The sequence below is a fragment of the Canis lupus genome, chromosome 2 (assembly GCF_003254725.2).
Source record: "Canis lupus dingo isolate Sandy chromosome 2, ASM325472v2, whole genome shotgun sequence".
Lineage (NCBI taxonomy): Eukaryota > Metazoa > Chordata > Mammalia > Carnivora > Canidae > Canis > Canis lupus.
In genome coordinates this window covers 71170071-71180372 of record NC_064244.1, presented here as the reverse complement: position 1 = coordinate 71180372, position 10302 = coordinate 71170071, and the positions used below count along the sequence as shown (strand labels likewise).

Below are 10302 nucleotides of genomic sequence, written 5' to 3'. Positions count from 1 at the left end.
CTGACATCACTCTCTACTGCCCAGCCAAGGGGAAGTGTTTGTGGAGTGTTCTCATGTCATTTAAATCCCTGTAGCAGCGGTCTGGAAGCACAGGCTATAGGCCTGAAGGTGAGATCTGATTGCAGAGGGTCCCTAATGCTCTGTTGGGGAGTTTGGAGATCCTCAGATCCTCAGAGGGCTGAGGGCCTGCAGTGCAAGGGAGAGGAGGGGCAGGCCCTGCAGGGATCCTCAGGATTCACTACTCCTGCGAGCTTCAGGAGCTCCTGCGGAATAGCAGGGGCAAGGTCGATTCATTTTGGTCTTCAGCATCCACTGTGGGGTCTGCCCCTGGGAGGGCTGTTGGTAATTGTGGAGCAGCTAAAGGATGATTCAGGCTGAGGAAGATTCAGGGTGGGGCTGTACTGCCACCTGGTGGCCACAGTAGCACATCGCACCATGGGATGCGGGGAGGGCTGCCCTGAGAGGGACGGAGCTGGCTTTCCAGGGTCTGCGGGCCAGGGAGGCTCTTGAATAAAAGGAATCCCTACGTGAAGGGATTTTATTAAAGAGAAAGGCACCTCTCACTTGAGTACTAGGGAAAGACATTCGAGGTCTAGATGAGAGTCCAACTCCTCCCCTCCTCCATTTCATAGACTAGGATACTGAGAGGTCTGGAGAGAAATGAGGAGGACAGAGGACCTCAATGTTGTTTTCCATCAAGTCAGCCACACAGATGGGATCTATTTTTGGACTCGTCTTAGGGTGTGGTCTCAGAGTGAGGAACTGCCCTGTTGGTTTCTAGTCACCCTCATTTGTGACCAAACATGGCAGCCCTCGGCACCATCACCCACCTTAGTCACCAAAGTTGGCACCACAAGGTGGCTTTTGGCAGCTTCTAAAAATAAAATCCACTCTCAGAGGGCTGGGACCAGACAGGACTGAGAGGATTCTGAAGCATGTGCTTCAGGCTCAGCAGTTTTAGAGCAGGAAGTACCTCAGAGGCCATACTATCCAAGCCCCCTTGTTGTGAAAACGAGGAAGCTAAGACTCAGAGAAGGCAGGTAACCTGCCAGCAGCACCACCTATTGCTGGGCCAGGACTCAGTTTTTTGTCTCTTTGACGGCCATTGCCACGGCGGAGTCTAAAAATGCACTAGCATCTCCTGATTTGTTGAGTTAGTGAAATCTGGTTTGTGTTCATCATTCTGCCTCACACTTTGTAGACAGGATGATTGTGATCCATGATGGCTCACAAGGGTCAGGATGCGCGAAAGGAGATGGGGGCAAGGAGGTCGAAAGAGGTTGTAGATGCTTTGTGGAGGCTCCTAGTGTGTGCACTGTGGGCTCCAAGGAGGTAGGAACTGGGTCTCTTCCACCATTGTGTTCTCAGCAGCTGGCACAGTGCCTGACACAGACCGAGTGCCCAGTGAATGCCTGCAGAATGAAAGCAGGGAGTTATCCTGCACAGACCCAAGGGATCCTCTGATAAGAAGAGTGTCTCCTTAGAGACGGGTCATTTTCAGTGTCATTCAGCCTGAGAAGTGCTGAGGCCTCAAATCTGAAATCCTGGGGGCAGAGCTGTCTGTCTCTCTCTGGCCTTGAAGCTATCCAAGGGAATAAGATGCCAACGGAAGTGGCGCCTGGGTGACTTAGGTGGTTAAAGCATCCACTTGTGGTTTCAGCTCAGGTTATGATCTCAGGGTCCTGGGATTGAGCCCCAAATCAGGCTCCACACTCAGCATGGAGTCTGCTTAAGGATTCTTTCCCTCTTCCTCTGTCCCTCGTGTGTGTGTGTGTGTGTGTGTGTGTGTGTGTGTGTGTGTGTCAAATAAATGCTTTTTTTTAATGCCAAGGGAATAAGTGCGGGGCAGTATATGCTCTCCGGGGTAGGGTGCCCACCCTTGGGAGAAAGAAAGAACAGGGTCTGTGAGCTCCTGAAAATAAACCCTGACCCCAAGATCATGTGATCTAGTTCCTGGCTATTATTTGGCTTTTTCCTCTCTGCTTTTTTTTTTTTTTTCAAGATTATATTTATTTATTCATGAGAGACACAGAAAGAGAGGCAGAGACACAGGCAGAGGAAGGAGAAGCAAGCTCCATGCAGGGAGCCTGATGTGGGACTCGATCTTGGGAATTGGGGATCATGCCCTGAACAGAAGGTAGACACTCAACCACTGAGCCACCCAGGCATCCCTCCTCTCTGCTTTATGCTTTAATCTTAAAAAGGAAGAAACTGAGTAACATGAAGTGAAGGAACTCATGTTAGGTGTATAGGACTCCAGAGGAACTTCCTAACTATTATGTTCCACTGCTTTGTTTGAAAACCCCAGCCTTATCTATGCTGGAGGATGCTGATTAAAAGGTTTGAGGCCTGTGTTTACTCATACCACAGTGTAAAAGGGGTTTCAGGTCTCCCACCCCCACACCTACATGATAGTGACAGTGAGTATTATCAAGAGTCACCCAGGGAAAGAACAAGAGGTCCAGTCATCCTTCCCATGAACAGTGAGGAAGGTGAAGGGACAGGTAGATGGGAGGAGACTGACCTCAGGTTTGATTCTACCCACATATATTAGCACTTACTGTGTGCCAGGCCTGTGCCAGGCACCGGGGAGGAGAGATAAATTAGAGACAATGCCCTCCCTGAAGGTGTCAAGGGATACATAGTATGTCTCTGGGATGTCAACCTTATAGACAAACTGGGGTACAGGCCTCAGTAGAGTGTGATGCCTGAGATTCCACCTCCCTCCATAGGCAGAAGTCCACTCTCTGCTCCTCTGTGGATGGCCGTCACCAAGACAGGACTCTGCTGAGGCCCTCTGGTGAGTATCAGGTCAGGGGACTCAGCCCAGCTTTTGCTCTTGGACACAAGCCATGAGGAGTGTGTGAGGAGCAGGTGGTGCCTCTACCGCCTCTGGACCTCTTCCACAGGCAGTGCTTCTCTGGGGCCTGGGGCAAGCCAGCTGAGGCAAGCAATTGCCAGCTGCAGAGATGGCATTAGATCTGGGGGCAGGAGCAGGCAGGATGGGAACTCTTACCCATCCACCCGCCCACACACATCAGTAATTGAAGAAGAATTTCTGGACTATAAGTGGGGGGATGGCGCTGAGCACAGCTGCTGTGGCCCTTTGGTGACCAGCTTCTGTGGTTCACACATGACTACTTCCCAGGGTGGCCAATTTGGCATGGAGGCTGATGTGCCCGCTCAAAGACCAGAACTATGGTGCTGGCACAAGCCCTGTCTTCACTGCTATTTGATTTCCAGGACCTCTGTGCCCACCCCATCCCCACCCCCAGGTCCAGGCACCCTGGGTTCACCTGGACAGGCCTCGCTAACTTTGGATCTCCCCAAAGCTTTGGGTTGCCCTTCCTGTTCCACTCAGAAGGTGTAAAGGCTCCATATGCAAACTGTCCACTTTATCCTCAGAGTTCTTGGAGAGAAGGAAACCTTACTGAGCCCTCAGAAAGCTGCTGTTACACACTTTCCCCAAGGAAAATTTCTGGCCTTATATTCTCCATCTCAGGGAGACCACTCTAGAGCTTCTTCAGAGAATGGAGATCAGTCTTCTCCATCTCTGCCTAATCAGAAAAGTAGCTGGAAGCTTCTCCCACTGAGAACAGACTGAGCTCTGCCTCCCCAGGCACCCTGTGAAATCGAGCCTGAGTGTTCACGCTGTGGCAGGAGGCTCTGCTGGGAAGGAATCCCAGAGGAGGGGATGTCTCAGCTGGGTTATGAGCTTCAGAAGGACATTTGAGGCAGAGAGAACAGCACGTGCTGAGGCCCAGAGATAAAACCACTTGGTTGTGTTCTGGGAGCTATGGTTGGCTTTAGGGGAGAAGGGCTTGGAGGTGTGTGGATAAGACAAATCAGAGCCAGATCTTGCAGGGCTTCTCATAGCAAGGGTGACTCCAGAAGGGCAAAACGTTTTCTGATAGAATTTTATTCTGTGTTTTCACGCAGGTCACTGCTGAGTGTGACAGAGAAAGCTCTGGGCTATGACAGGAAGAGGGATTGGGTTCCTGGTAGGCACTGGCTACTCCTCATCCTCCTCGCTGTTTTCCAATTGTTTGTGGACGACGTAGCCCAGAAAGGCACCAATCTTGCCCATGAGGGCACTGCCACCACCAGTCCCTGGAAAGCAAATACAGCCAGGTCACTTGGGGCCCGGGGAACCAGAACTGGGAATTCAAACGCCTAGAAACCATTAGTTAAGTCCAGCCTCTTTATTTCCAGTTAGAGGAACAGGGGCCCTGAGAGGGAACAGGACTTCCACAAAGAGAATCCTAGCTCCCCCTTTACTTGCCATCTCAAATCAGAGATGTGTTTCAGAGATGGAAAATACACAAATCACAGCTCATTGTCACATCTGCTGTAAACACACTGTGTTTTTTTTTTTTTAAGATTATTTATTTATGTATTCATGAGAGACACACAGAGAGAGGCAGACGGAAAGCAGGCTTCCTGTGGGGAGCCTGACACGGGACTCAGGATCAGGACCTGAGCCAAAGGCAGGTGCTCAGCCACGAAGCCACCCAGGTATCCCCACACTGTATTATTAATAACGCTAATAGCAGCCACCTAGTGGAGACCTCCCTGTGGGGTCTGGGGGCTCACCAGTAAGAGCTTTCATCCTCCTCACCACCCTGTGAGCCACATGCAGGAGCACAAGCATCTTAAGCACAGGACTGTCCCTAGCTTTGCCCACACCCTTCACCTCCCACTGCTGGAGTGTGGCCTGATTTGTCTTCCCTTCTGCCCCTTCTGTGAAGGGCTCTATTTTTCTGGGCTGATTCTTTGAGCTTTTGTCATCAGGAATTGAGAGCAGATGGAAGATTCAGGAAGGCAGAGGGGAGCCTGTCAGGGACAACTTTTCTCTAGGATTTTGGAGGCCTCAGAGAGAGAGGGAGAGAAAGATAAAGGGGTGGGGGAGAGACAGAAGTGAACGCATCTTTTTTTTTTAATTAAAAAATTAAAAAAAAAATTAAGTGTAATCTCTACACCCAACACGAGGCTGGAACTCACAAGGGGGAGATCAGGAGTCACATGCTGTACTGACTGAACCAGCCAGGAACCCCTCTCCACCACCTTTTTTTTTTTTTTTTGCCACTGCACCATCCTTCTTTGCTCCTCTGGCTCTCTGGGATGGGGCAGATTCATAAAATGTCATACTGAGGTTGGCCACCCCTGGGAACAGATGGGGAAACCGAGGCTTGTTGTGACCTGGCCGGAGCATCAGTGCAGCACGTGGCCTTAGTGGCTAACAGCGAGGAATAAGAAGAGGTTCGAATCCTGACTCTGGTGCGAATTAACTGGGAGAACCCGAGTACGTGACTCAATCCCTCGGAGCCTCCGTTTCCGCGCTGCAGGACCGGGACTGCCAACACCCACGCGGAGTCCCCCGGCCCCCGCGTCCCCGCCCGAGGGCGCGCCGCCCACTCACCGAGGCTCTGCAGCGTGGCCACCAGCCCCCCGGCGGGCACCCCGCCCGCGTTCGCCACCGCGGACCAGCTCATCAACGAGGCGGCCACCGAGTTGGCGGCGATGCCGGTGCTCATGAAGCCCAGCGCGGGCAGCACGGCGGCCAGGAGCCCTGCGGGAAGAGGCGGCGGTGAGGGGGCACCCGCAGGGGGCGCCCGCCCCCCTCCCCAGCCGGCCGCCCTCCCGACCCACCTCCTCCGACGGCCGTGTAGGTCAGCGCTCTCAGGAACCCGGAGCCTCCGCCTTCCGAGCCATCTTCCTTGTCTTTTTTTCTTTTGCCTATCGGGAGGGGACAGCGGGGTCCTCTGTGCCTGCTGCTCAGGACCAGCCCCAACCTCCCATTTCGGGGAGCCTTGCTGCAGGGAAGAGGCTTCACCCGCGGCGCCGCGCCTGGCACGTAAATGCACAGAGCACATTTCGGTGGGATGGAGGGATGGACGTGTAGGGATTCGAATCCGGGACTCTGGCCACAGCGACCCGGGGCTGTGCACTAGAATAGCCCTTCCCGTGTTGGAACCAGGGACCCGAGACTCTCTGTCGGGATTCCGAAACTCTCGGCTTCTTTATCCCGCAGCCCTCGGGTGTGCGCGGATCCCTACCTGCGTCCACCCCGCCGCAGGCGAAGAGTAGCAGGTAGCACAGGAAGAGCGACACCGCCTTCTGCCGCATGGTGGCGCCGCGCGCAGGCTCGGCCACAAGCCTAGAGAAGGGGGAGAGGGAGATGGTCCCCAGTGCCCTTTGGGACGCGCTCGGCAAGAACGAGGTGCTCCGGATGGAGCCCGGGATCCTTCTAAGGAGCCGGGGGCTTTCAGTTTCAGCGTGGCGACAACAGTCACACAGCAAATTGTGCAGCCTAGACACACACTCAACACTGTCAGATTCAAACCTTAGGCTCTTGGGGATCCCTGGGTGGCTCAGCGGTTTAGCGCCTGCCTTTGGCCCAGGGCGTGATCCCGGGAGGGATGGAGTCCCGGGATCGAGTCCCACATCGGGCTCCCTGCATGGAGCCTGCTTCTCCCTCTGCCTGTGTCTCTGCCTCTCTGTGTGTGTGTGTGTCTCTCATGAATGAATAAATAAGTCTTTAAAAACAAAACAAAAAAACACCTTATGCTCTTAATGTTATAGCACAGAATAGGAAAATACATATGCCCCCAAACTTACCTCTGATGTGATCTTTGTCAGCTCAAGGCATTTTCCTTGAATTAAAAACAAATAATCTCCCACATATTGAGGACTTAGCACTTTATGGCACAAGGTTACTTATAACAACTCCATGGGGTATGTACCATTGTTCTCAACCATGTGTTATAGATAAGGAAGGTGAAACTGGGGGAGGTCAAGTAATATTCCTAAGATTGCCCAGCAAGGAAGTCTCAGTCAGGATTTAAACCCACAGTTAACTGATGCCCAAACCCACACTTCTAACAACCACTCCAGATAACTTTATCCCCAAAGATGAATTCACTGTCACATCAGATCCTACATTAAAGGGGTTACAGGGATCCCTGGGTGGCACAGCGGTTTGGCGCCTGCCTTTGGCCCAGGGCTGGATCCTGGAGACCCGGGATCGAATCCCACGTCGGGCTCCCAGTGCATGGAGCCTGCTTCTCCCTCTGCCTATGTCTCTGCCTCTCTCTCTCTCTCTGTGTGTGACTATCATAAATAAATAAATAAATAAATTTATAAAAAAAAAATAAAGGGGTTACAGAAACCGTCCAGTCCTATAGGCAGGTAAGGTAGCTTGGGCTCCATTTTACAGATGACAAACTAAAGCCCAAAGAAATGAAGTGCCACGGTTAAGGCCACAGATTGCTGAGTTGGCACCTATAAACTAAGTTTCATGCCTTTTGGAGTTTTATACCACAAGCCCCTAAAAACCCCAACGCATCTCCTTGGATCAGTCTTAGCTCATGACACTACAAGGGACAAGGCATACCCTCCCTGAGGAATGGGTATCCTGGTTCTCGAGGTATGAGGCCCTGGCAAAGGTTGGCAGCTTGACATCCATTCTCCCTAGCTCCCTTTTTTTTTTTTTTTTCAAAGATTTATTTATTTATTTGGGACACACAGAGAGAGACAGACAGACAGAGAGAATAAGTGGTGGGGAGGAGCAGAGGAAGAGAGAGAAGCAGATTCCCTGCTGAACAGGGACCCCCCCCCCCCCCCAGTGCGGGGATGCAGGGTGGGGGCTCGATCCCAGGACCCTGAGATCATGACCTGAGCTGAAGTCAGACACTTAACTGACTGAGCCACCCAGACACCCCTCCCCTAGCTTCTGAGATTACCTTGGAGGAGGGGAGAAGAGGACTCTTCCTTCCAGGAGCCTGATGTTAGATGGGAACAGCAGTGAGGTACAGTGAGGTAGCAGCTCTCTGGCTGCAGGCTGGTTTTATGTAATCACATTTGGACTGCCTCCTCTCCTCCCCCAGGCCACCAACCAATCCTAGTCTGAGTTTTCATTTACTACACTCATCCTGTGTTTTCTTTTCCCTTTCCCTTTCCTTCCACCCGGCTCACTGACAGCATCTCTGCCTAATCCACTGGCAGAAACCTGTAATTGAAGCCAGGGACTTTCTTTTCTTTTCTTTTTTTAAAAATTTTTATTTATTTATGATAGTCACAGAGAGAGAGAGAGAGAGAGAGAGAGAGAGAAGCAGGCTCCATGCACCAGGAGCCCGACGTGGGATTCAATCCCGGGTCTCCAGGATTGCGCCTTGGGCCAAAGGCAGGCGCTAAACCGCTGCGCCACCCAGGGATCCCCAGAAACATGTAATTGAAGCCAGGGACTTTCTGAACAGCTCAGAGTATTTCAAGCAGACCATGCTAGAGTAGGGATCCACGGCCCTGCTGGGTTTAGTGAAGCCCCACCACCAGCTCCTCTTGGGATGCAGAGGACTTTCACAATTCCATTCATAATAATGCCTCCCATTTATTGAATACTTTCTGCATACCAGGGCCTGTGTAAAATACTCTATATACATGATGTCTTTCCTGTCCCACAACAGTCCTGTGAAGTATCATCTATTGTTTATAATTCTACAGAGGAGATGAAAGCTTGTGGAAATGAAGCTCATTCAATTCCATGTGTTCTCAGGCTGGCTCCTTCTGGGTGATAGGCATCTGGTAAGACCAGTGAAGCCTATATGCATGACACCGTTGGCACACAGGTCCTCTGATCCTGGTAATGGATTGAGTATTCTTTAAACTTTTGGATAGTAATGCTTGCAGACACACTATGGGTAAGAAATACAACCGGTGTTTGGAGTACATAACAATTCCAATGAGGATGAATCATTGCCTTTTCCAAAGTGGAAGGGGGCTGACATAATTGATCTGCCACCAAGTGGCTGGCTGTTGTTCTCTCTGACCTATGTTGCAATACTGAAGCCTACTGCCCGCTGGTTGGCTATATTGGCAGTTGCTGGATTAACTTTGGTGAGAGGGAGTCAAGTTGCAGTGTCCCCTCATAGCCTCCATCTTTGCTACCATGGCCATTCTTTTATGGATCTTTCACAAAGCAATAGAGTTGCTAAGTTAGAGCCTGGTTGACATCCACAATACAGGACAAATGACCATCTGGCTGGACAAACTCCTCTGCAGTAGGTAGTCTCTGGTAAGTCGTTTTTTTTTTTTTTTGTTTTTTTTTTTTAAGATTTATTTATTTGTTTGTTTATTATTTAATTATTTATTTATGAGAGACACACACAGAGAGAGGCAGAGACATAGAGGGAGAAGCAGGCTTCCTGTGGGGAGCCTGATGTGGGACTCCATCCCGGAACTCCGGGAGTGTCCCTCTGGTGAGTGTTAACATGAGACACAAAGATCCTCATGCCTAATGCCTACTCCTACCTATGCTCCCTATCCAGATATGCTTTTCTTTAAAATTCAAATCTTGCTCTTTCCAAGCCATTTGCCACTTTTAGGAATTAGTGTCTGTCTACACCTCAATTTGTCTCTTGCAAAAGGAGACAAGAGAGCACGCTGCTCATGGTTCTGCGCCTGAGTTTACACTGCCCAAGGCTACCCAACTGGGGCTATAGTAGAGTAGTCCATTTCCAGCTAGTGCCAAAATATCATACTGACCTGTCTGTGAAATGGATTTGACTCCTTTCCTTTTCTATAAATCGATTGCAGGGAATCCTTCATGAGACCATAGGTATGAGTTACAGGAGTGATGTCAGATCAACAGAGATACAATGGGAGTCTGAGCTTCCTGTTCATTTACTTCTGCCTTCTGAATCCTGTGGGTCCAGCCCTGAATATAACACTTCCATCATATTGGATTGCTGCTATTCCTGTCTGATAACATCTAGCTTAAGACATTTAAGTCACCTGGCATCTGGTGGTCACAGTGGGGCCTAGTTTCACATCAGGACTTTTTTGTTTAAATGGACCATGGTTGGGATCCTTGGGTGGCTCAGCGGTTTAGCACCTGCCTTTGGCCCAGGGCATGATCCTGGAGTCTCGGGATGGAGTCCCACACCAGGCTCCCTCCATGGGGCCTGCTTCTTCCTCTGCCTGTCTCTTTCTCTCTCTCTGATTAATAAATAAAATCTTTTAAAAAAATGGACCATGGTGAGTATATCCTTGCTGTAGATCTCAGGGGTCCTCACTGAAACTCTCCTTTTTGAGCTTCCATAGGCTCCCTACAGAAACTTTATCCATCACAGATGCCTCCAGCCACATTCAGGATCATTTCATCCACCGGATTTGGGCTAAACTCCATCTATTACCTGACCTCCATTAGTCCCTACTCTAACCAGAAAGCTGTCAGTATTTTGTGTCTCTTACTTTCTGTGTCAGCTCAGACTCCATGTCTTTAACAGTCTATGAAAATCTTGAATA

At 50.6% G+C, this 10302-nt stretch overlaps 1 protein-coding gene across 1 annotated transcript; it reads right to left on the bottom strand.

Moving 5' to 3' along the window:
• Positions 1–3903: 3903 nt before the first annotated feature.
• IFI6 (interferon alpha inducible protein 6) lies at positions 3904–7881 on the bottom strand. Its single transcript, XM_025447949.3, has 5 exons — positions 7743–7881; positions 6057–6157; positions 5650–5736; positions 5420–5569; positions 3904–4110 (listed from the first exon to the last, which is right to left on the bottom strand). Exons 2-5 carry the CDS (start codon positions 6124–6126, stop codon positions 4013–4015), a joined length of 405 nt encoding a protein of 134 aa, XP_025303734.1. The 5' UTR covers positions 6127–6157; positions 7743–7881; the 3' UTR covers positions 3904–4012.
• Between the last annotated feature and the right edge of the window lie 2421 nt (positions 7882–10302).

Coding starts and splice junctions, on each gene's coding strand:
- IFI6 (XM_025447949.3), bottom strand. CDS start 6,126: ATGCGGCAGAAGGCGGTGTCGCTCTTCCTGTGCTACCTGCTACTCTTC. Junction 5,570..5,649: donor CTACACGGCCGTCGGAGGAG/GTGGGTCGGGAG, acceptor CTCTTCCCGCAG/GGCTCCTGGCCGCCGTGCTG. Junction 4,111..5,419: donor GGCCACGCTGCAGAGCCTCG/GTGAGTGGGCGG, acceptor TTTGCTTTCCAG/GGACTGGTGGTGGCAGTGCC.